This window comes from Balaenoptera borealis (genome assembly GCF_965194805.1).
Source record: "Balaenoptera borealis genome assembly, chromosome: 17".
Lineage (NCBI taxonomy): Eukaryota > Metazoa > Chordata > Mammalia > Artiodactyla > Balaenopteridae > Balaenoptera > Balaenoptera borealis.
In genome coordinates this window covers 15600666-15626611 of record NC_138876.1, presented here as the reverse complement: position 1 = coordinate 15626611, position 25946 = coordinate 15600666, and the positions used below count along the sequence as shown (strand labels likewise).

Sequence of the window (25946 nt, the reverse complement as noted above, 5' to 3'; positions counted from 1 at the left end):
AAAATTTTAAAAATAAGGTTTTTTAGACTTTCCTTCCTGAATGTTCTTTTAAAAGGAGAGCAGAGAGCAAAGCAGTCTGGGGGTGTCCCAGCAGCAGCCTGGAGGTGGGGGAGAGCCTGGAACTGACTGGATTTCTCTTGAGCCCTTTGAGTCCGGGTGTCAGGTTCATCCAGGGAGCTGTTCCCACTACCCGGCCGAGAAGCGATTTACTGGATGGTGACCTCACTTTACATTTCACAGTATGTGTGTCATATAAGCAGTCTGTGCAGTGGAACAATTTCCTGTAAACATTTACAGTGATTTGAGGCACTGGGGCCAGTCCCCAGTGGTTCTGGGAAAGACTTTTTTAAAAAATGAGAAAAGAAGGAACCTCAGCTCTGACTGTTCATCTGACGCAGTAATTACACAGTAGAGGTCAGAACTGGGTGACCGTCAGCCCCGGGAGTGCCGGAGGGCCCCCTGGCTTTGGCTCTTCCAGCCATTTTCTGGGAACACACAGAACTGAGTTTCAGCAGGGTGGGGACCTCTGGGTTTGAAGTCCCCTCCCCGTTACCCCTGGGACTCTGGTGCCTAGTGAGTGAGCCGCTTCCCAGCAGGCCCCAAAGCCAGCCACAGCCGTCTCACCCCATAGCAGCTCCATAGAAGCTCTTCCCTCTAAGCCCCTGTTTCTGTGCTTCTCGGAGGGAGAATGACAAACATCCTCTTACATTTCAGAGAGAATAATGAATGTTGGGGTCCAGACACTATCGGATTAAGACGTCATCTTCAGAAGGGCCTTGCTGGGATGGGGGCAACAGGGTGGGCGTGGAGCCCTGAGAGGAAGGCCTGCCAGTGTCAGCGTCCGGGGTTCTGGGTTAACCAAGACCCAGACCAAGCAGGTACTTAAGAGCCAGGAAAGCAGGGGTACCAAAGAAACCGCAAACAAGGAAATTTGTCAGTTTTATGTTATTTGTAAGAATCAAATATTATTTTATGGTACAGCATTCTTATTACCTTGACTTGCATAGGTGGGTGAACGGGTGAGGAGCGCACGTAATCTTTTTGATGCCTAGGGCCTCTGACCTCACTCTACCTGATACAGTGCGTGCATGTGGCTATTGAGGACTCAAGCGTGGCTGGTCAAGTTGAAATATTCTGTAAGTGTAGAATACATACGGTCTTTTGAAGACTTAATTCAAAAAACGGGACGTCAAGTATCTCATGAATAACTTTGATATTGACTATCTGTTGAAATGATATTTTTGATACAGTATTGAGTTAGCTAAAGTATAATTAAAATTAATTTCACCTGCATTTTAAAAAAATTTGGCTTCTCAAAAATTAAAAATGGGGACTTCCCTGGTAGTCCAGTGGTTAAGACTCAGCTTCCAATGCAGGGGGTGTGGGTATGATCCCTGGTCGGGGAACAAAGATCCCACGTGCCTCGCGGCCAAAAAAAACAAAAAACAAAAAAAGCGGTTTGAGAGAAAAATATTAAAATTATTAAAATATTAAATATTAAAATATTAAAATATTTAATTAATATTTAATATGAATATTAAAATATTAAAAATATTAAAATATTAAAAATATTAAAAGTGACCTGTATGCCTCACCTTGGTGGCTATTGGACAGCATGGCCCCAGACATTTAAATCCAGACCTCGCAGCCTTGGGCTGGTATAGCAACAAGATAGGTGCACGATCTTGCAGACGAATTTTGCCAATGGTACGATTTTGCTTGGGCTTGCTCTTATTAGTAGCGGTGGGAATTCTAGACCTTCATCCAAATGATATCTTTTCGAGATGGCCCTCGGTTGCAATCACCCTACCCTCATCTCATATCTTGTTGACCCTGAGCAAGTATTTAACCTCTGAGCCTCGGCATTCTGTTGTCATTATAGTACAACTTTACAGGGTCGTTGGTAGGGTTACACAAGGTGACGTGCGTGTGGTACCCAGCATAGAGCTTGGCACCTAGAAGGGGCTCTCCAACAGTCACCGGCACAAGAATGGCCTCACCTTGTGGCCACACCCAAAGGAGGGGGAGGAGAACACTGCATGACTTTGGCGTTCAGTAGGTGCTCCATCTGTGCTTAGTGAACTAAACTTGTGTGGTGGCTAAGAGCTTGGGGATTTATCATAAACCACAGCTGACTCATTCCCACACCCACTTCAGCTCCTGTCTCCAACCCACATCCAGATGCCAGGCCCTCACTTGAGAGGCAGCAGGGAAACACCTGTGAGGCTGGCTCAGCCGCTCAGCACAGCTCAGAACTATAAACATCCTGACACTTGCAGGCAAACATACCTCCCAACAGCTGTTGCCCGAATACAGGATTAGCCAGGATGTGAGCAAGGACCAGCTCCCCTCTGCTGAGCTTTCCTCTGATGCCCCCAAACCAAGCAACCTGCTTGTCATCCTTCATTTCCAGCCCCACCCCACCCATTTATTCAAAAATACTTACTACGTAGAAATCCCTTCTACCACTTTCCTACCAGATTGTCTCCCACCCCAGCTCCTTTGGGACTTCAGCATTTCTTGGGCAAGGCAGACTGTTCTATAGTTAGATAGTTCCTTATACAGAAGCAAAAGATGTCTTCCTAGAACTTCCACTGTGGATCCCAGTTCTTCTCTCTGGAGTCACACAAGAGTTTATGGCCATCTTTATTCTACCACAGTACCCATTCCTAGGAAAGTAAATCTGCTAATTTACCTCTAAGTAAATTATTTTATTTTCCTAGGAAAGTAAATCTACTAATTTACCTCTAAGTAAAAATCTGGCACTTGTCTTCATAAAACATTACGCCAAGTGAAAGAAGCCAGACACAAAAGGCCACCTATTGTATAACTCCAGGTGCATGAAACGCCCAGAATAGGCAAATTCATAGAGACAGAAAGTGGACCAGTGGTTGACTGGACCTGAAGGGAGGATAAAGTGGGAGTGGCTGTGAATCTATGTGGGGTTTCTTTTAGGTGATGAAAATGTTCTGGAATTAGAGGTGATGATTACACAATCCTGTGAATATACCAAATGCCACTAAACTATACACTGTCAAAGGGTGGATTTTATGATATGTGAATTATAGCACAATAAGAAAAAGGAAAATTTAATAAAACAGCCTGTGGACTGAGATGGCTCCTACCAGCCACGTCTTCTCAGCCCTATCCCCACCCACTGCCTCTGTGTGGCCGAGGCGGCTTAGCTGTGGTGTCTAAATTGGTGGCATTTCAGGCAATGATAGGAATTGGTTCGATCCCAGTGTTCACCACTTACAGGGTTGTGGCTTTGGGTATGTTACTTAACTTGTCACAGCCTCTTTCCTCATCTGAAAAGTGGATTTTTGTGAGAATAACTTAATGAGATTTTATATATAAAGTGCTTGGCTCAACGCCTAGAATATTAAAAGTTCCCCAGTAGATGTAAGAAAATAAAGTTGAGGAAATTAATCAACCTTGCCCCTTGGTCCCTCTATCTTTTTTCTCCCAAGCTACTGCCCCCTCAAATGCCCTCACTTTCTTGTTCTTCTGGAATCCCTGGATCAGCAAACCCGGGGTCAACCTAACATCCATTTCCCCTGTCCTGCCTTCAGGCTGCAGGAGAAAATCACAGAGCCGTGTGGGCTGAGCCAATGTGAAATCGTGGTCTCTCTAGTCAACGGAGACCTCACGGGGGATCAGCAGTCATTTCCTGGTCATCTCTACTCAACGTCTATTCCAAAGCACCACTCAAACCTCATACTGCATCGTCAGACCCAACACTTTGAGCAGATAACCTCGCCTCCCACCTTACTAAGCAATGTCACGTTGCCAGGCCAGAGCTCCTTCAACGTTCTGCCCCTGTTACCCGCATGAATGTATCAATTCCAGCTCTCAGTCGCACCTCCTCTTCCCATTCAAGGTCAATCCTGCTATCTGTGTTTTGGATTTCCCCCTCCTCCAGGCTTTCTAAAATCTTGTTTTTGTCAGCAACCCCCTTTCCCTCCTGTATTTACAAGCTCTCCCCTTCAGTGGACTCCTTCTTTATGTGTCTAGTCTCCCCTCACCTCAACATTCCGTCAGCTGTGAGCCTCTCTCTTCTCTTATGGGATAGAACCTCACCCCCATTCTCACCCCCGTGAAGGGCAATGAGGCTTCTGCGTCCAGCTGTACGCTGAGAACCACTCTGGCAGAGATGGTCAGTTTATTCTTAGCTGCAAAATCCAACTCTCACTCCTCATCTTACTTGACTCAGGGTGGATAGGGTTTTATACTGTTTCCCACTCCTTTCTTCTGGGAACTCTCTTTTCCCTTTACTTCTGGAGACACATTCTCTCCTGTTTCCCATCTTGTCTCTTTGGCCACTCCTTCCCAGTCTTACTTTTACATTTGCTTTAAATGCTGGGATTTCCTGCATCTCTCCTCTCTTTACACAGACATCCTGGGTGAGCGTATCCTCACCCATAGCTTCAACCACCACCCACGTGTTGCTGTCTCCCAAGTCTACCGTCTCTGTCCACATCTCTCTCCCAGGTTCTAGACATATTTCTACTAATGTGGATCATTCCATTGGATTTTCTCAGACACTTGAATTCAACATGTCTGAAGTAAGACCTACACTTTCACCAGAACACTGGAGGCTCCTTTTATATTCCTTTTCTTGATGAATGATAACACCTATCTCGTTCCCTGAGACAGAAACCTGGGGGTTCTTTCTGACTTCTCACTTTACCTCACACGCCGACTGGTCTGTGACCAACCCCTGTGGTGTCTGCCCATTAATGCCTCAAATCTTTTCCTTCTTGTCTGTACTCACTGCCCAGCAGCCTCATCATCTGTCCCCTGGTCACCTCCTAACTTGTCCCCCTATCTCCCTTCCCACTGTCCTCCAGTCAACTCTCTATGTTGCTTTCCAGATGAATTCTTGCTTGATTCCACCTTGTTTCAGAATAAAGTGCAGGTCCCTAAACATGTCACACCTGACCCTCCAGAGAAGGTGCTTAATAAGTGTTTGTTGGTTTGTTGAGTGAATGGAGATGTGTGTTAAAGAGCCCTGAAGGCCCCCATGGAGATGAAAGCTGCCCTAAGCTAGGAAGGTCATCAGCTGGTGGTCAAGAGCAGGAAATTAATTCCTGCCTGGGCTTAATGCTGGCTTGACCACTTACTCACTAGATGTGTGAGTCTGAACAAGTCATTTAGCCCCTCTGAGCCTCACTTTAACCATTTGGAAAATTAGGATTAAATGAGGTTTGCTATTGTCAAATGAAGTAATGCATGCAAAATGTATGGCAAAAGAGTTCAATAAACATTACCTATTATTGTAAAGCTGCTTTTTCTATACAGTTCCAGAACTTAAGATACCATTGAAGGCAGGTAAGTTTGTTCCTTGACCTCCTCCTCCGCCTCCTCCTTTTTCTTCTCTTATTCAGTAGTGCTCTCAGCATGAGAAGTCGATACTGGCCACCTCTGCCTTCTTTTCTACTCAAGAGCTAGTATTCCAAATTATCACCCAAACTCCATACTCCATTGTCAAACCCATGTCTTTAGCAGATATCTTTGCCTCACATTCACGGAGCCATGTCCCATTACTAGGCATGACCACCTTCAGCCTTCTCCTCTTACAACACCCATGAATGTATCTATTTCCGCTCTCAGTCTTCCCTCCCTCCCCTCCCCCCTCCCACTCAAGGTAAATCCTTCTATCTGAGTTTCGAATTCCACCTTCTTCCAAGCTTCTGGGACTAGAACCTTGTTTTATCAGTGACTTCCTTGGGTTCCAGAGCCTCTTTTCATGGCCCTAGCCCTAGATGCTCCCTCGCTCATCTCCCCTTGTTCCCGGGTCTACCTTACTCCTCATCTCTTAGTTAGCCTCCCATCCTTGGCCATGCACTTAGGCCTGGATGTAAATAGTTGCTCCAGTGTTGCCCCTTGATTCTCACCCTTGGCCACAGTTTTATCTCCACTTGCTCTGCTCGTAGATACAGCTTCCAGGTCCCTAATCCAGTTCTCAGCAGCCCTGATTCCCTACCATCTCCCATAAAAGGCATCAGAGGGTTTAGATGACATTAGAATCATATGAACGACACTTCTCATGAAGTTTCCCCCATCTCAAGTTCAAATTAAATGTCATAATATTAAATTTCTAGCTATTATGTTGAATCCTGACAAGTAATAGAATCTGCTTATAACTTTGAGAACTTTTATAAAGGGAACCTTAAAAGTGATCAACTTAGCTTGGAAGATACGAGATAAGTGGGAGGTCATCTTCCTAAGATCGTGGGAAAGTTGGACATGAGATCAAGTTTAATCAAGTTCAGTAGTAAATTAGCAAACAAAATATCTTTCATACCCATTCCTTTGCAGGCTTTGTTCAGCTTTTTGGCATCTCGATCAACATCAAAACCCTGATGACTTCTCTCTTTGGCCTAGAAAAAAATAATTGAAAAGGTTGAGTGGACAATACAGGCATTTAATAATTATCTCTGGCTGAAGTTGGCAGCTAACGGGAAGACCAAGCAGACATCCAAACGAGGGACCAGCTGCCGCTTTACACATGGGTACATGTGGAAATCAGCTTGGGGAAACTCTGGCCCCAGAGAGATGGCTGGTACTCCCTGGAGCCAGCTGGACTTGGATGGCCACGGAGAATGGCCCCCTCTGTTCTCAAGGACAATCAGCCCAGCCAGCTCTGGGAGAAGTGATTTTCATATCAACCCCACCTTTGTGTGTCTGTCTCTGAAACAGAGAGTAATACAGTGGGCCAATGTCCTGGAATGCTGGTTTTCAACCTTCGCCCTGAGACACAGTATGTCTAGAGAATAGGTGTTGTCGGCCAGAAGCTGAGGATTCTAGGATCTTATTACAGATCCATTTGACAATCTGGGCTAAAAGCTTTACCATTCACACAATGAGAGACATAATATTTAGTTTGTCAGAGATAACCCTATGGACCAGCAATATCAGAGTTATTGGTTTTTCCCGCTCCTTGGGGAGAAAAAGTTCTGTATATATATTAATGTTTCCCATACTTCAGTCATTGGCATAATACATGCACTGAATGTCCACAGCTATCTACGTCTACATTATTATTATTTGCTTATTATATTTTTCTTTCAATTGACCTACTTTGTTTTTGCTTAAAGTTATTTTTCAAAAAGAAACTTTCTATTAGCACTGAAGTGGAAAACCAGTGTTGCTTGCCTAAACAAAAGGTAAGCATAAAAATCAATGCATGGCTATTAAAAATTTAAAGATGTGAGGTTAGTTGCAGTCATGCAACGAGTAGCTTTGAACACACCCTGTGTTTTCTCAGTTCTTTGTCTTTCCTCACAGAGATGGTCTTTGATGACGTATGTCACTTATTTCCCATCCTTCAGTGAAGGCTGGTCTAAGTGCTACTGTCTACACTCCCCAATTTCCCTGTCCCTCCTTTCATTTCTTTGGGTACCTATTGGGAATGAGCAGTAAACCACATAAAGCAAAGAGGACGAGTTGCATTTATCTGCCTGGTATCCCTATGTCCTTTGGGGGACTTCCCCTCCCCCATTTCATGTGGTCTCACGGGAGATGTCAGTCACGAAGCTTGAGCCCCATCGTCCTGCCCTTGGGTGGACACACACCCTGTCACTCTGGCACTAGTGACTGGTTCAGGAGTGGGGATGTAATCCAAGCAGGGTCAATTAGAGTTTTCCCTGGGTTGATATATAGATACTGAGAGAGAGATGTCTCTCCCTGCTGGGTTTGCTAAGCCAACAGAGTGTGAGTCTAGGGCTGTTGGCAGCCATCTTGTCCACTACATGAAGGAAGCATGGGTTCAGAATGAAGCAAAGCAAAGACAAGAAGGGTGGAGATATGGAGAGAGAGAGAGAGAGAGACAGAAAGAGAGAGGGAAAGATTGAGGTTGAATAACTATGGACTGGAGGAAGGCTAGCTTCTAGGTTTTGGTTAATGGAGAATCATATAATCTTAAGAGCCAAAGGGATCTCAGGGCCCCCTATCACCCCACTGCCTTTTGGAATGTAGTCCATTGGCCCATCTTGAAGTATCTATTCCCGAAACAAGTTGGGAGAGGGACTCATATTTGTTGAGCGCCCGCCATGTGCTAGACAACTTCTTCATTGACAGACCTTTCTTCATGATTCACAGGGAAGAGTAGGCATTTGTCGTCTGCTTTACAGAGGAGGAAGCCTGGATTCAGGCAGGTGAGGGAATTTGTCTGTGGTCTTGCAGGATGCAGGTTTGCACCCGCTCAATCTGCCTCCTAAAGCTCATGCTCTTGGGTCCCGTGCACCATCCTGCCTCACACTCTAATTATGACTGGGGCCTTCATGTTCGGCAGAGCAATGGCGTGTCCCATGTTCCTTTCCCAATCTTTTGTGGGCTGTAAGAAGGCTATCTGGTGCTTCTGAAGGCTTGTTGGGAGGACCAGAGACGTAATTTGTGGGGCTCAGTGGAAAATGAAAGTGTAGGGCTCCTTGTTCAAAAATGATTAAGAATTTCAGGATGGTGACATCAGAGCATTAAACGAAGAGCAGGGGCTTTCTGAGCGTGGGGCCCTGTGCAGCTGCACAGGCTGCACACTGACCAAGCCCACCCTGCCTTTTGATCACATTCTAAAAGGGCTGGTTCTCTGGGTGTGGGAGTGTGGGAAGTAGCAATCTCAAAGAAGTAAATTGTGTCTTTGCTTTTCATCAGGAGTATTAGGTGCGACTCAGGAAGTGAGGTAGAGTTAAACCGGAGCAGCAGAAATCTCGTGACAGGCTTCATAAACTATTCTGTGTGTCATTTTAGCCTCATCGGTGCAAGAGTTTGGTGGACTTATTATCTATCCCACTTCACAACTGACGAGTTGGAACAGAGGATGGCTGTGAACTTGTGAATGGCTGTTCAGGTTATGCCTGGCTTGAGGGCAGTGGGAGCTGGGTCCTGCTGCGGATACACTTGCCAAGCTCTGTGCTGGCAGGGCTGCTTCTCCCCCAGAGGAATACTTTTTCCTTGTTTGCACAAAGATGCTGTCAGGGCTTGCAGAAGCTATGAGGAGACTTGGTTAAGATCACCTGGCCAGGTAACAGCTGAATCAGAGCCAGGGCTCGAACCAGGACTGTCTGACTGACAGGTATGAAATGACATTCCCTCTCTGTTTTAGCAAGATGGTTCCATGATACAAATATCATAGAGTTGTAAGAGTGGAGGGATGGGAAAAGGACCCTCCGAACATGTCCAGTTTGTTTATCCAAGGCCCAAAAATGAGTAAAAATAAATGTCTTTTAGTCCAAAATAATAGTAATGTCTGGTGGGGTGGCGTGGGGTGCAGTGGGAGAGTGTTGAAGCCCATGTTAGGAATAAAGATGATATTGAGACTTAATTTTTTCCTTTTTTGCTTTACAAATAATGCAGCGTAAAAGTCTATATCAGATGCATGACCCTCAGCAGGGCAGGTTGAAGTCACCGTCCCCTTCTAGGAATGAATGACTCTTAGCCATGTTGGTTAGCTTTCCTTATCAGAAGAGAATTCCATCTTGTTCCTAGTAACAGCAGGATATTTGATGTCAGAGGGAAGGAATCATGTGATGTGATTTAAAAAGGAAAGAGAGAAAAAGAAGACAGTCTGTGTGGAAGGAATCTTCCCCTCGGCATGGCTGGGACTGTGTCTACAATGGATGCATTCATCAGCAATGGCCAGTGTTGATGCAAGGGGTGTCCTTGGCTTGTTCCGATGATCTGGGTAACGAATTTCTCGGGAATATACACGTAGAGGACATTCCACCTCCATTGTTCATTGTTAGTGGGCCAGGCAGCTGACTTCGGGGCCTCTGGCCTGTTTGCCCATCAGGAGATTTTGTGTTTGAAACCTGAGGCCACTGAGCAGAACTTCCATATAAAGCAGGTCTGCGGGAATGTGAGTCAGACACAAAATGGGGGTGCAGGGGACTCCAGGATGGGGACAGAGGGTTGAGTTTGTGAGGGTTGAGGCAAATACATGGATAGTCCACCCGATTTCAACTACAAGGTGTAAAAGAGGTGGGGCAACATTCCTTTTTTTGGTTTGGTTTTGTTTTTTTTTTAAACAGCATTTGCATTGACACTCAGAAGACACATTAAAAAAGACATGATGTTAGATGTTAATAAAAATGATTACAGACTCTGGGTTTGAGCCCATGTGGATCTAAGTTTGAATGTGGTCCTGCCCCTCAGCAGTCATGTAAAGTTGGGCCATTTAAACTCTAAGCCACCATTTCCTCATCTGTAAAATGGGGGCAGTGTCTGCCTTCTGAGATCTGAGGCTTGCATGAGATAACATTTCCAGTGCCAGATATTTAGAGGAACCACAGGCATGCTAGTCCTGCCTCTGCTGCTTTGGGCCAACTCTTGGGTTTTGTCTTGTAGTGATATTTAGGTTTTTGATTCTGCATATTTTGATTTGACACATTTGGAAGGTATACATATAGAAATATACAGATATCTTCCAAACTTGATATTGTGAGATTCTATCATCTATCTATATATCATCTATCTAGTTATCTATCTATCTATCCATCTATCCATCTGTTACCTATCTCGCAATGCCCCAGACATCATGTTTATAATAGGTAGCCACAGAGGATATAATAGTCAACTTTAAGAACATAGGTTTCTAGTCAGACTAGACTTGAATCCCAGCGGTACTGCTTATTACTTCTGTGACCTTGAGCAAGTTTGGGAATCTTTCTGTGCTGTGGTTGCCTCATGGCAAAATGCAGATAATAATATCCCCGATCTCATAGGTCTCTTGTGAGAGTTTCAGTGAAGTCATTCATGCAAAACATCTAAAATGAAGCCTAGAAGAGGGCACGTGCTCAATAAATGTAAACAATATTTGTTGAAGGCAGATCAGTAATGACCTTTCCAGAATATTGCTTGAGGGGTTTTCAGCCTGTAAATGGCACTCTGAGGATTAGTTTTTCATTCATCACCTGCAGTTGGGATCCACGCATGCATTTCACCCAGGGCAGTAAAATGGTTAAAAATTCAGGCTCTGTGGAGTCCAGGTGATCTGGGCTGACACCGCAACACCACATTCTGGCCAGTGTGCTAATTCGCACCCCAGGGTGTGAGGGTCCCATTGAGATACAAGGCGGGTGCAGTGCTGGCCATCGTGCTGGTGTGTCAGGCTCAAGATGAAACGAATACTCCTGACTCTGCAAAGGGCACTGCCTGGTGCACGACTACGCTGGGAGCTTTGCTGTTTTCTTCTTCCTTCTAGTGCGTCTACATGTCACTTTTCTGTGTTTTCGTGTTCTTGCATTTAAAACAAGGAAATGAATGAACCATTTTTTTCTGGAGGGAGGATGCAGAGAAAATAAACTGAAATTTTAGGAGCCTAGGAAGCAGTGTCACCTGGGCAGAAAGAATGTTGAAAACACCCACTCCGAAATGACTCAGGGGTGTGCCAGCTTCAGCCCATCAACGGCCCAGGAAGCAGCGTGGCTTTGTATCTGATGCCCCCAGGCAGAAGGGCCAGTGTGCAGCAACAGACACCTGCTCAAAGGCTTCTGACCCAGTACAGTTGAAGGAAGGCTTAACTCTTATGATCGGAAGGGGGTTTCAAGAAATCTGCCTCCAACTCACAGCAGACTCTGGGGATGGGGTGTGTGAAAAAGTTAGCTGAGGGATGTGTTTGCAGACTCGTGGCTCTATACATTATGTAGTAACCAAAATTCTCCAGGTGGGTCACCCAGCCTGAGGACACCCGTATTTAAATACACTCCTGCTCATCAGTAGCTAGGACCTGATCAGGTGACCTGATCTTCTACTTGGATAACATCAAGACTGGAAAATAAGAATATACAGTCTCACAAGAGACATGTGAATTCATTAAAAAGCAATACACAGCAGGCAAATTAGACCATCCTCTGAACAGTTCCTCCCTTTTCCCCTGCTTCCTCTCCTCCCTTCTCTTTTTCCTTTTCCTTCTTCCCTTTTCTCCTTCCACCTCCTTTTTTTCTTCCCTCCTCTTCCTTCAACAAACAAGTACTGAACATCTCTTGCGTGGCAGGCACTACCCCAGGTGGGGGGGGGGGACTCAATGTCTATGAATCGTAGTCCTCAGAGAAATTAACATGGAAATAGATCAATGACAATTGCGTTATGGTATGGTAAGCACTTTGGCTGCCAGTAGCTGAGAGGAGAAAGAGGAATTTTTATGGAGAAGTTGACATGTGTGCTGGTTCTTGAAAGATGAGTAGGAGTTAGGCAAGCAGAAAAAAAAGGGGAAGAGGAGGGGCGGAGGTGGGAGAAAGGATATTCCAGGGAGAGACTACGGCATGATGCTTTCTGGGTCTGTGTACATGTGTGCTTACTATGACCTGTCACAGCGCTGCTGCAGAACAAACATGATTGATCTAAATGTGACGTAAAGATACAATGTGGTCTTGGGAGTCAGACCTACTGTGTTCAATTACGCTTTGCCTCTTGCTGGTCGTAGGACCTCGGGCAAGCTGACCCATCTCTCCGAGCCTTTGTTGTCTCCTCTTCACAGTGGAGGTGCACCAGCTCATGGGTAGCATGAAGTTTGGATGCAGTCGTGTCCGGGGTGCAGTAGCACAGTGCCGGATTACAGTAAGCACACGGTGGGTGGCACGTAGGAGGTGGGATGCTGGGTGACATAAGGATGTAAGGGTCATTTGTAAACTCTGAAATAATATCAAATTGTAATGGGAGTGGCATTTGGATTGTTTGTTCCCCAGAAGGCTTGTCTGGCTGCAGTCTCCTCGGTAGATATTTAAAAGTGGTTGCTTAGTATCCAGACTCTGAGACAGGAAGTCTCCGAGGAAATGCTGGGGAGCAGAGGGCAGAGGGCTCGCTGTACACTGATCTAAAGAGGGCTACTGTTTGAGCTGACGTGGAATCGGGAGGGGGGCTGGGGAGACTAGAAGGAGGGCCAGGATTAGAACTAGGCGATGGCCTGGTCTTATTAAACAGGAGCAAAATGAAGGCCGTGCTGGGGAGAGGCTCAGACATGCCTGTATTCTCCTCAGCGTTAGCAATGACCATCCCCATGCTAGTTAATGGTACTTGACTTAACATTGGCCGTTTGGGCTAAACTTGCCTTGTATGGAGTTGGGGATACTGAGGTTCATTTTGGGAGAGAGACTTCTTTCTGATCACATAGATAACCCCCCTGTTCCAAGATATCTACCCTTGAATCTGGCGTGCTGCTATTTCTCTCCTTCTCGTTTCTAAGTCTCTGTTTTCCCATCTGAAAGATGGTAATAATAGTATCTATCTCTTGTGGGTTGTTATAAGGATATTGATCAAAAGTGCTTAGCAGGATGCTGGCATGTGGTGAGGGCTCAGCGTTATTTTTATTACTTCCTTCCCTCTTGACCTGATTCCTGCTGAGTGTTGAATGAACGCCTGACATGGTGCCTTGTGTGGCAACTTTAAAATAGCTGATTACATAATTCTGTCCTAAATCAGAAACGATTTTGTACTTGTAGAGAAGTAGTAGCAGGAGCTCAGAGTTTAAGAGAAATTTATGGGGGAAACACTTCAAATTGAGAATGACAGCTGAATATAATGCACTTACTAAGTGCCAGACGCTGGTCCAAACAATTTACGTATAGTCACTCAGTCCTCACAACAACCCTATGAAGTAGGTATTATTACCTCCTATTTTGCAGATGAGGACATCAAAGCACAGAGAGGTTAATTAATTGTCTGAGGTCACACAGCTAGTAAGTAATGGAATTCAAACCTACACAGTCTGGATACAGAAACTCTACTATTGACTTCTCATCAACCATTTTTTTGTTCCTGTCAAAATTATTTATTAAAAAAAATTTAATGGTAGAAAGCTCATTTCAACTATTAGAATGCTGTTTTTTTAGTAGAAACACCAGTCGAGACCTGTGACTTGTCTGCTGACCAGGGAAGCTGAGGACCACTTGCATGACCATAGGGTCAATAAATGTTCTTGATGATGAGAAAATAGGAAGTGAAATGAAAAATGAAAGCCAGTTATCACTATTTGCAAGGCAAAAGGGACAGCCTCTCTCAGGGCAAAGTGTGTGTGCAGGAGAGGCGTTACTGTCAAACTCTGCTCCCAATATTCCTTCTGAGTCAAATAGAATCATGTTTTCTGCTTCTTTTCTGTAAACTGGGACTAATACCTGCTGTACCCAGCAGAATCTCAGGAAGATAAAATAAGACAATGTGATTCACTGCAGCATCATTCACAATAGCCAAGATATGGAAACAACATATGTGTCTGTCAATGGATGAATATATAAAGAGGATGTGGTAGAAGGAAGGAAGGAAAGAAAGAAAGAAAGAAAGGAAGGAAGGAAGGAAGAAAGAAAGAAAGAAAGAAAGAAAGAGAGAGAGAGGGAGAGGGAGGGAGGGAGGAAGGAAGGAAGGAAGGAAGGGAGAAAGGGAATATATTATATGTAATGGAATATTACTCAGCCACGAGAAAGAAGAAAATCCTGTTATTTGTGACAACATGGATGGACCTTGAGGACATTCTGCTAGGTGAAATAAGTCAGAGAAAGACAAATACTGTATGATACCACTTATATGTGGAAGCTGAACTCATAGAGACAGAGACTAGGATGGTGGTTACCAGGGACTAGGGGAAAGGGGGAGAGGTTGGCCAGAGAGTACGAACTTGCAGTTATAAAATGAATAAGTTCTGGTGATCTAATGTACAGCATAGTGATGATAGTTAAATAATACGGTATTATGTGCTTGAAAGTTGCTAAGAAAGCATCTTAAATGTTCTCACCACAAAAAAGAAATGGTGACTAAGTGCCATGCTGCAGGTGTTAGCTAATGCTATGCTGGTAATCATTTTGCAATATGTGCAATATGTGCATTTTGCAATAAGTGTATCAAATCGACACATTATACACCTTAAACTTGCATAATGTTATGTGTCAATTGTAGTTCAATAAAGCTGGGGAAAAAAAGACGAGAGTACTGGGCAGAGAGATCTCATAATGGTGATCAGAGCTGGCCAGTGAGGGATTGGCTTTTCTGACCTTCTCCAACAGGCTCTCAGGACTCTTCCTCCTTCTCTCCCCATCTCATCCCAAATCTTCCAGTTCCCCCTTTCCTAAAGCATCTTGCCCTTAGTTCATAGGGATCATCGTTCGAGGACCAGAGTGTGCCAGGGAGTTGCATTTTAGTGGAGGCATTTTGAAGACTGAAGAGGCATGAGGCCAGCAGGATGGCCAGTTTCTGATGTTTGCTCCTTTTGGGTGACTGCTTTCCAGCCTGATAAACTGTCAAACATTTTCACAGGTAAAAGGTCACTTCTCCCTACCTGACAGAATCTATGCAAAATGACTGCCGGTTTGTCTTATTAGCAAGGGGCCTATCAGTGTGAGGTAGGGGAGGCAGAGGACAGAGGCTGTGCTGGATTCCTCACTGTCCTACCTGAGTCCTCAGAGGGCCAAAGAAGCTTGGGGACTGACAGCACGGAGCCTCGTGCCTGTCCATTTTTTAAACACCTGGTTGCCCACCATTGATTCTGGGGGCAACAGTGGAGAATGGATCTACTTAAGGAAATTTGCTGACGCCGCATCTCCTCTCTGAAACTGTTCTTGACCCTCTTGGAGAGAGTCGAGGACTTTCTGCCAGTGGTGGGCTGGCACTAAGGTGAACAACTGTCTGACTGCCAAAGGTTGAGGATTTCCCAGGAAATCCTGGATTTTCAGTGCTAACACTGGGCCAGTTCCAGGGAAACCGGGAGAGTTGGTCACCCTGGCTGGGACTGACTTTGCAACTTTGCCACAGCCAATTGTGAGCATACACAAATGACTGAGTCACATCCTGGGCCTATTAGATCAGAATCATTAAGATATAGGTATATACTAGGTATAGGAATTTTTAAAACTCTCCAGATAATTCTAATGTGCAACCAGGGTTGAGAACCATTGGTCTGATAAAAATAAGGAACTTTCCCATTGACATCCCAGTGAATGAGAAAGACAACTTAAAAAATATATACACTGAGAGCTGTACAAGTAAGAAATCCTAGACTTTATCCAAGGAGCAAAAGATAAAGGGAAGAGGTTTATCATAGATTCTTAGGGTAGAAATTCAACCAAGCGTTTTTCAAAGTGAGTGACATGGAACACTGAAGGTATTAAAGCCCATTAGATTCCAACTGGGAAAGGAGTTCCTTTTAATGGATAAAGAAGATGTGGCACATATATACATTGGAATATTACTCAGCCATAAAAAGAAACGAAATTGAGTTATTTGTAGTGAGGTGGATGGACCTAGAGTCTGTCATACAGCATGAAGTAAGTCAGAAGGAGAAAAACAAATACCGTATGCTTACACATATATATGGAATCTAAAAAAAAAAAAAAAAAAAAAAAGATGGTTCTGAAGAACCTAGGGGCAGGACAGGAATAAAGACACAGATGTAGAGAATGGACTTGAGGACACGGGGAGAGAGAAGGGTAAGCTGGGACGAAGTGAGAGAGTGGCATGGACATACATACACTACCAAACGTAAAATAGATAGCTAGTGGGAAGCAGCTGCATAGCACAGGGAGATCAGCTAGGTGCTTTGTGACCACCTAGAGGGGTGGGATAGGGAGGGTGGGAGGGAGACGCAAGAGGGAGGAGATATGGGGATATATGTATATGTATAGCTGATTCACTTTGTTATAAAGCAGAAACTAACACACCATTGTAAAGCAATTATACTCCAATAAAGATGTTAAAAAAATAAAATAAAATAAAATTCTCTCTAGATTCTTCTGAGTAGTCAGTCTTTGCCAGGTAATAGTATGTCTTTCATACTCCTCCAATCTAGGGGTTGACAAACTGTAGGCTGAGGCCAAATCCAGCCCATCACCTGTTTTTGTAAATAAAGTTTTATTGGAACATAGCCAACCCACTCATATACATTTGGTCAGTGGTTGCTTCCACACTACAATGGCAGAATTGAGTAGTTGCAACAAAGGCTGTGTGGTCCAGAAAGCCTCAAATAGTTACTTTGCAAACACCTTCTCTATTTCATGCAAAAGGTCTTTTTATCAGAAAACAGGTGACAGGATCTGAGCCTTTGGCTGGCGATAGTATTTAGTTCGAACGTAATACACTCACTTTCTGTATTAACATCGAATGATATTGGTTTTCTATTTATGGTACTAATACAAAGTTTCTTTTTAAGCTAAATTTGTGTCAAAAAGATGAGTGGATTTAAAGAAAATAGTTACTAGAACTATTAGTACAACATGTGGCACATGTATCTGGCAACGTTCAAGAAGGTCACACTTAAGTCTGAAGTCTGGGAAACATTATTCAATGTATCCAATTCCCTCATTTTACAGATAAACTGAGGCTTGGTGGTTAAGTCATCTGCCCAGGGTCACTTACTTACTTATGGAAAAAACTGGACTCCTCTCTCTCAGGACAATGTTCTTTCACCTCTAACTGGTCACTCATTTGTACTTTGAAACCAGTTAGCACGAATGCAAAGTATTGTACTATTTAATGTCAATGAACTGAATTCAGCCAGAAAATATCCTGGTGACATTTCCACAGATACGTTTAGTAGACACTGATGGGCAATTTGAAACACAATAGAGGGGTCATTCACATCTTTAAACATGAATCTTGGGTAATTAGTGGCATATTGTTTAATTAAGTTGATTGCTTCTTGGGCATGGTTTCCTTGAAACAATAAATTTGATTAAAAGTCTTGTTTTTTTTTGTTTTAAATCAAAATCTACGTAAATACTGGTCAGAGCAAAATGTTAATGGTCACCATGGTCTCACTGATAACAAAGCTGATTCCTCCGTTCTTAGATCCTATTCTCACTTGGATCAGCTTTTGAAGTCTGTTAGCCAAGGATGTAGACAAGATAGCTAGGAAAGTGTGTTAGGAAACCTTTGAAGGGTGCTGAGAACACAGGGAGCTCTTTGCTGCTGTTTATTCACCCTTTCAGAGATGCAGTTATAAAGTGACAGGTATGACTATTAATAGTTTGGCCATCATTCTAAATGGGTACAAATATTTGCATCATTCGTCAACTAAGGCTGAAAATAGAAAAAACATCCCCTTGGATCAGATCTCAATATGATATATGCTTACATATGCTGTGTGTTCTGAAAAATAAGTGAAACTTTTTAGATTAAAAAAGTGATCTTTTTCCTAAATTTGGGGTTATTTTTATGTTGGCATTTTAAGAACACCTTTTAATGAAGATTGGTATAGTTAGGTCATTTTCCAGAAAGACAAGCTTCCTTAGGCTATGTTGTCTGGGTTATACATGTCAATGTGATATTTACCATCAAAGGTGACTATGGGGTTGAGACCTGACCTTAACGAGATGTGAACTTAAGACTCTTCGAGGTGGTGGGTACCATTGTTTCCAAAGTTACTGGCAGTATACTCAGAAACGCAAACCATGTGATGGGCCTACCATGCCCTGAGCTCTGGTAGAGGAAGATTTATTGGGGCAGCCCTTTTGGGGGCTACACCCAGAGGAGAGGTGAGCAAATTGACTCCTGATTATTTCACTCATGATTATGTCTTTCCAGATGAGCACTGTTCATCTAGGCAGGAAAACCAGTAGCTTAGCAGCCTTGTTACTGGGTATTTCTGCAGGGAGGCCCTTTGCATTCTGGCCATCAGAACTTAACTTATGAGCTAACAGCCTTTTGGGGGAAAACCACCACCTCTCAGCTGCCATTGTCATCAACAGGAGGACAAGGGTCAAGCTTCAAGATGAGTTGGCTTTTACCCTGTGATAAGAGAGACAAATCAGTGTGAGGGAGAGCCTAGACCAGAGGGGCAGGAATGCATCATTGCTGGTGGAAATTCAGCCAGATAAAGACATTATGGGGACATCTGCCCACTAGCCCAGCTTTCCCATTTAAGGTCTGTGTCTCATGAAGTGGTTCTCAACCAACCAGGAGTTATTTGCCTCCCTGAGGACATTTGGCAATGTCCAGAGACATTTTTGCTTGTCACAAATAGGGGAGTGTCAGTGGTGTCTAGTCATAGAGGCCAGGGGTTCTGCTAAACAACCCACAGGGCACAGGACAGCCCCTCACAGCAAAGAATTATCTGGTTGCAAGTGCCAATAGTGCTAAAATCTGATATGTGGAGGGTCTACAGCCCTGATCTAATGGCTGTAACAATTCTGTCAACATGTTACTTTAAGGTGTTGAGAAGGCTGAGCTTCTAGTGGTAAATGGTACATAGGTACTGGCTAAAGCAAGGTCCGCAGTCACAAAGAATGCATTGCTGTGGTTACCTAAAAGGGAGGATTAGAAGTGGACCATGGTAACTTTCTCTCTTTGATTTGATTTCAAAGGAACCCAGATGACAAATCTGAAAGACGAGTACTGGGATAAGGTAACTAGGAGGAAGAATTTGAGTTAAAGTAGGTCCAAAGGGAGAAGTCTGTCATCACCCCCTGCCTCTTTGTCTGCATCACATCCTCACTGGCAGCCCCAGTTGGCTCATTCTTGGGGACCCTTCAGTACTGCGTTGGGCTGGACAACTCAGAGTTTCTTCTAGAGGCAGAATAACATGCATTGTCTTGAAACCAGATTTTGTGTCCTGGGGAAAATGTCTGCTTTGAGGTTGTCCACTGATTGTTTGGGGCGTTAGAGACCTCTGAAGAGGGTTACACCTCTAGATATCCAATGACTGCTGTACTGCCTCAACAAAAGTTGAGGGAAAGGTGGTGATGGGGAGGTGACGACTATTTCTCAACTGTGAAAGGAACCATGCCTTCAAGTGTTATGAAAAATGAAGCACTTTTCTCATTGGAAAAGAATTATCCATCTCCTTCTTCTATTGCCAAAGGCTGTTTTTTTTTTTTTTTTCTTTTGTTTTTTGCCAATTCAGTGAGAGTATGAACTTGGGATTCATTGCTTACAGGAATAAAGGAAGCTAGTGTACTCTGGCATCCTCCAGAGTCAATGATAACTGGGCAGATGGAATTGAAAAGTGAAAATATTGGGGGCTGAGCTGAGCCATTACAGCATGGAATAGTGCTGTGTAGTAGGGCATAACCAACAGTATGTGAACAAGTTCAGATTTGCTGAAAAGGAAACAAGGTGAAAGAGCTAAATTTGCTTTGAGCAAGTTTTTGTCTCCTCCAGAATCAAAACAATGAATGTTATTCTTCCCCCTGGTAAGAGAGTTGCAATATGCATTGGATCCAAACTTATTAATTATTTCTTTAAAATTCTTCTTAACATTTTTATCTTCCTTTTCATTCCCACCACAATCCAAACCTTCATCACTGACAGGGTGAATTATTTTACTGCCTTCCCATCTGATCTTCAAATCTTCATTCTCTTTCTATTTCAGTCTATCCAATAGTAGTCATAGTCGTTGAAGTAGTAGTAGTAATATTAATAAAAACAATAGTTATAAGAAAGCAATACTGATAAAGCAATGTTGCCCATCCCTAACGATAGGTAAGGCCAACCTTGGCCACAGTGATATTCAAAGAGGTAGGCACATACCTCAGCCAATCAGAATTTTCCCTGGCATTGTATGTATAAATGCTTAGAGAAAACTCTTTTCCTTGGGGTAGTTAATCTGGGGTTATGTGAGGCCATGGAACTCTCTGTGGTGCCTGAACTATCTGTGGCCAGGCCTCCCTCTCATCAACTCCTTTTGCCTCCCCCATCATCGAAAAGAAAAAGCTCATTTTCAGTAGGAGAGAATGAGGCTAGGACATGGAAAGAAAAAAAGTGTGTGAGAGAGAGAGAAAGAGAGGGAAAGAACACTAGCTGACAAGATGATTTCCCCAGCCCTGGGGATGAATCATGATCCATCACTATCCTCTTCACCTTTGCCAGTGATTGGTCTAGGATGGGCTTTTGACCAATTCTGGCCAATGAGATAGAAAGGGATGTCTGCCTGGGCATTCCCAAAAGATTTTCCTCACTGATAGGGGACTGGTACAAGAGGAGAAAGACATTTTTTTTTCTCCATCCCCTTCCTTCCTGCTTGTGACCCTATCGTGTGAGATTACTAAGTTGAACACAAACATGGCCATCGTCTTGCATCCAGGAGGGGAGATGTTGCCAGTACCTCAAGGGTGGCAGAATGGAAAGGCAGACATAGCCTGAGTCCTTAATGACGTGACTGAACTGCTGAACCAGCCCTAGAGTCCTCTCCTTTCAGACTTCCTGTTAGGGTTAATCATTAAAGGTCTTTGTTATTTAAGCCACTGTGAGTCCAGTAGTCTGTGAACAAATACATACTGACTTAAAAACAAAACAAACAGACAAAAAAACAGAATTTATCCACACAAATTACCTCAATCCCAGACTTCTTTCTTGAGTTCCAGATCCAGCTACCTGCCAGGCATTAAACCCAGGTGGAACACAGAAATCTCAAACTCAACAGATCCCCAAACCAAACTCATCCTCTCACCTTGCAGACTTTGCCTCATCCCCCGGGTGCATCACCATCATCCACTTGCGTGCACAAGCCAGTTACCTTGGAGTCCCTCTGTAGTCTTTCTTGTCCCTCACCTCCCATATCCTGTCAGTCAGCAAGTTATGTCGATTTGACCCTCCAATCTGTCCTCGTCTCTCCAATTCCATCGTCACTGTTTTAGTTGGGGGCAGGGGTTCATCATCTTTCTCCAGGATTTCAAGTGCTTTACTTGGAAGTGCTGACTTTCAAGTGCTTTACTTGCCTTTGGTCAAGTCTCTCTCCAGACCTTTCTCCACCAGCTTCCAGCATGGTCCATCCAAAGGGCAGTGCTTACCTTGTCCTTCCCTTGTCTGAGATCGATTAGGGCTTCTCTACTGCCTAAGGTAGTGGTTCTCAAAGTGTGGTGCCTACACCGGCAGCATCAGCATCACCACGGAACTTGTCATAAATACAGATTCCCAGGCCCCACCATAGAGTGTCTACTGAATCAGACGCTCTGCTGATGGGGCCCAGCTCTCTGTTTAAACAAGCCTTTCAAAGGAATCTGTTGTGCAAAGTTTAAAAACCACTACTAGCTTAAGGCAATAAAGCGCAATTTCCTTGGTGTAATGGGTTGAATAGTGTCCCCCCAGTTCATGTCTACTCAGAACCTCAGAATGTGACCTTATTTGGAAATAGAGCCTTTGCAGATGTAATTAGTTAAGGATCTCAAGATGAGCTCAGGACTTCCCTGGTGGCACAGTGGTTAAGAATCCACCTGCCAATGCAGGGGTCACGGGTTCGAGCCCTGGTCCAGGAAGATCTCACATGCCGCAGAGCAACTAAGCCCATGCACCACAACTGCTGAGCCTCCGAGCCACAACTGTTGAGCCCACGTGCCACAGCTAGTGAAGCCCGCACGCCTAGAGCCTGTGCTCCACAACAAGAGAAGCCACTGCAATGAGAAGCCCATGCACTGCAATGAAGAGTAGCCCCCGCTAGAGGCAACTAGAGAAAGCCCACGCACAGCAACAAAGACCCAATGCGGCCAAAGATAAACAAACAAATAAATAAATAAATAAGGAAAGACCTCTATAGGTGGTTTAAAAAAAAAAGAAAGATGAGCTCATTCTGGACTTAGGGAGGGTCCTAATTCCAATGACTGGTGTCCTTAGAAGAAGAGGAGAAAGCATAGAGACACATAGGGAAGAAGGCCCTGTGAAGATGGAGGCAGAAATTAGGATTATCCTGCCAGGAGTCAAGGAATGCAGTGCCCCAGGGCCACCAGAGTCTGAAAGAGGCAAGAAAGGATTCTTCCCTAGAGCCTTCGGAGGGAGTGTGGCCCTGCTAACATGCTGATTTCAAAGTCCCTAGACTCTAGAACTTTGAGAGAATTTCCATTGTTTGAAGCCCCCCAGTTTGTGGTAGTTTGCACAGCGGCCCTAGGAAACCAATACACACTGCCTGGCATGCAAGGGACTTCGGGTCTCAACCCTGTGCGCCTGTCCAGTCTCGCCTCCTGTCTCTGTCCCTGCTCATCGATCTTTCTATCAAAAATACGTATGGAACGCCTGTTATGTGTCAAGCCCCAGAGCTACAGCAGTGAGTAAGACACAGCGTCTGCCCTCAGAAGCTCACAGCCTGGGGGACAGGGTAGCAGCTGCCCAGGCAATTGCTGTGGGATGTGCTGAGTGCTTTGGCAGGGCTCGAGCTCAACTCACCAGCAGCACCGGCCTTCCTGGACCCCTCTGTGCTCCTGCATTACAAAGAATGCCTTTCTCCATTCCAGAAACCCTATTCTACTCTCACTTCTCCCACAGGGCATCATTCCCTCCTCTGTCCAACTTTTTTTTTTTTTTTTAATTTCTGAGATATACATTTTAAAGTAATAACTAGGAGATACGCTCTCTGAGGGAAGGGCCTGGGAGGTACCATCTGTCCAACTTTTGAACCTTGTTACTATGGACACGTTTCTATTAGTGTATCCACCACACGTCATTATAATTATTTATTTGTTTGCCTCCTGACCAGACTGTGAGCTATTTTGAGGGCATGGACTGTGGTCGTTTATCTTATTCCTCTTTTTATCTCCAGAGCCTCAAACAGTACCTGGATTCTGGTAGTTTCTCTAAAAGAATATGTTGAGCTGGCTGAGAGGATGGAGAGTGGCTTCCTGCCTTTCTGCCGCCAGTTCACTGTGCAGCTCTAAGCTGGGAGGCAGGAGAGTGCGAGGCCTGGTTCGGGGTGGAGGAAGGCACAGAAGGGGGTAGTTCTCTGGGTTGCATTTGGCGTGAGAAGCCCAGGAGGAGGGCATGGGGCTAAGAAGGCTTGAAATGCCATGGTCAGGGCACCTGGGCAGGCTGAGTGGTGGGGATGGTTTGTGGTCAGAGCAAGGGCACAGCTCTAGTGAGGCCCGTGAGAGGCTTTTGCTTCAACACTGGTTCTCCAACATGAACGAACATCAGAATCTCCTGGAGGGCTTTTTCAGCGGCAATTGCTGGGCTCTACCCCCAGGGTTTCTGATTCAGTAGATCTGGGGGTAGGCAGCTGATCATTTGCATTCCTAACAAGAGCCTGGGTGATACTACTGATGCTGGTCTGGGGGCCACATGTGGAACTATTGCACTGAGGAATACCTGATAGTAGACCCATGCGTCTACATTAGGACCCCAGCTCTCAGAACTGCTCACAGTCCAGCAAGCACTTGAAAAATGTCTCTTATTATCATCATCCTCATCATGTCAGAAGGCCCCTTTAAACCTTCAGCGATGCCCATCATTGCTGGGCGTTTGGATTCATGTCGCCGTGCTGGAGAGCAGAGTTGCCCAGGTGCGCTGGGATACGCTGGAGTCCATCCCCTACACGAAGTGAGCCTGGGTTCCTATAACTTTAGAGTTCTTGGGTCAAGTTTTCAGTTTGCATGTTCTTCCTTCTGTCAGTGGTTTTGTCCTTGCCAGCCTTTTCCCCCCACCTCTTTAAAATGACTGCTTTTAATCTATTATAGCCAAGAAACCTCCACAGCCCAGATTGTGTAATTGTGCCAAAAATGTAGCTAGACTTTAAGTGGGTGAGTTGTCATTAAATAGAGAAGGTATGCTTCTCTATTTCATATTTCTTTATTTCAAAGAATATTTCATATTCTTTATTTCAAAGAATATTTCATATTTCTTTATTTCATGTCATAAAGGTATGACATGCTTTAGTGCATGTCATGTTTTCGCATCAGAAGCCATTTTTGTTTCCTCTTATGGAAGGACTAACTTTCTGGGACAAAAGGTTTCCTGATAGGAGAGATACTACTGCATGGTCTAGGCTGGTTTCTGCTTGGGGTTCACTGCGATTCTTTGAGGATCACAGTTGAATGTACACTCTTGGTTAAAGCCGTGCTTACTTTTGTCTCAAATTCCCAAACACATTCTCACCTATCTCTAGAGCCTCCCTTCTTTTCTCAGGGATCTGGACCTAGTCCCCATCTGTCAAGTAGCTCCCAGGTGTTCCCGATCCACCTGCGTCTGAACTTGCTGGTTCGGAACTCCTGCTACGAGTCCCAAACTAGTCTCCGTTTCAGACAATATTTGTGTTGGCTAAATATTAGCACAAGTGAGTCATAAACGTGGCATTTTGACAAACACTGTGGCAGATCGCTGAGCAGACGTCCTAACATTTACAAGTTGGTTTTCATTTACCGACACTCAGAATGACACTTCGTTCATCAGCGGTGTGCTGAGCTAGTCTTGTCAGGATCGTGGTGTGCAGTTCACTGTTTCTCAAACTCTGTGCCCATTAGCATCACCTGGGGAACATTTAGAAATCCCAACGCCCAGGCCAACCACCAGACTAATTAATTCAGACTCTCTGGGGGTGGGACTCAGGCATCAGTGGTTTTTAGAACTCCCCAGGTGACTCCAACACCCAGCCAAGTTTAAGAACTTGTTCCCCAGTCCATTGCTTCTCAGACTTTAATGTGCATGGGAATCACTTGAGGATCTTGTTAAAATGTAGATTCTGATTCAGTAGGTCTGAGTGGGCCTGAGATTCTGCATTTCTAAAAGTACCCAGGCCATGTGGATGTTGCTGCTAGCCCAGGGTCCATACTATGAGTAAGTAACCAGGCAGCAGTCCTTTCTAGTGCCTGTTCATTAGTCTGGAAAAAGAATTCCAGAAATCAATAGTCCTCTTGAGTTTGTGATTATTTCCACATTTATCCATGGCACCCCTAGATCTTGCTCCCTGTCTATGACTCTGCCACCTATAGCCACACTCTTATGGCAAAGTCATCTCACTCTTTGTGTCAATATTCTATTTTCCTCTAGATGGTGATTTTCTTGAAAACATTCACACAGTAGAATAGAAGAGTCATCTGGCTGAACCCAAGCTTTTTCCTGTGGATCTATTTTTCTGTCTCTGCACAGAGCTCACTGAGCACAGGGACATGGCCTCCAGGCTAAGCAACTCTGAACACTGTGTTTCAGCAAATGATAATATCCAAGTATCCGTTATTACTGCTCCAAATAGGTTAGGCACAAAGACTATGTCTTGAGTTCAAAAAATGATGGCAAAAGGATTGGAGGAAAGCACAAAGCAAAAAAAAGTAATT

At 44.4% G+C, this 25946-nt stretch overlaps 1 protein-coding gene across 2 annotated transcripts in view; it reads right to left on the bottom strand.

The window, feature by feature from the left end:
- ANXA13 (annexin A13) overlaps positions 1 to 25946 on the bottom strand; it is a 61557-nt gene that overhangs the window by 25793 nt on the left and 9818 nt on the right. For both annotated transcript variants that reach the window (XM_082363100.1, XM_082363101.1), the window contains one exon: positions 6308 to 6383. In XM_082363100.1, the coding sequence (XP_082219226.1) occupies positions 6308 to 6383 (76 nt within the window). The remainder of the gene's footprint in view (positions 1 to 6307; positions 6384 to 25946) is intronic.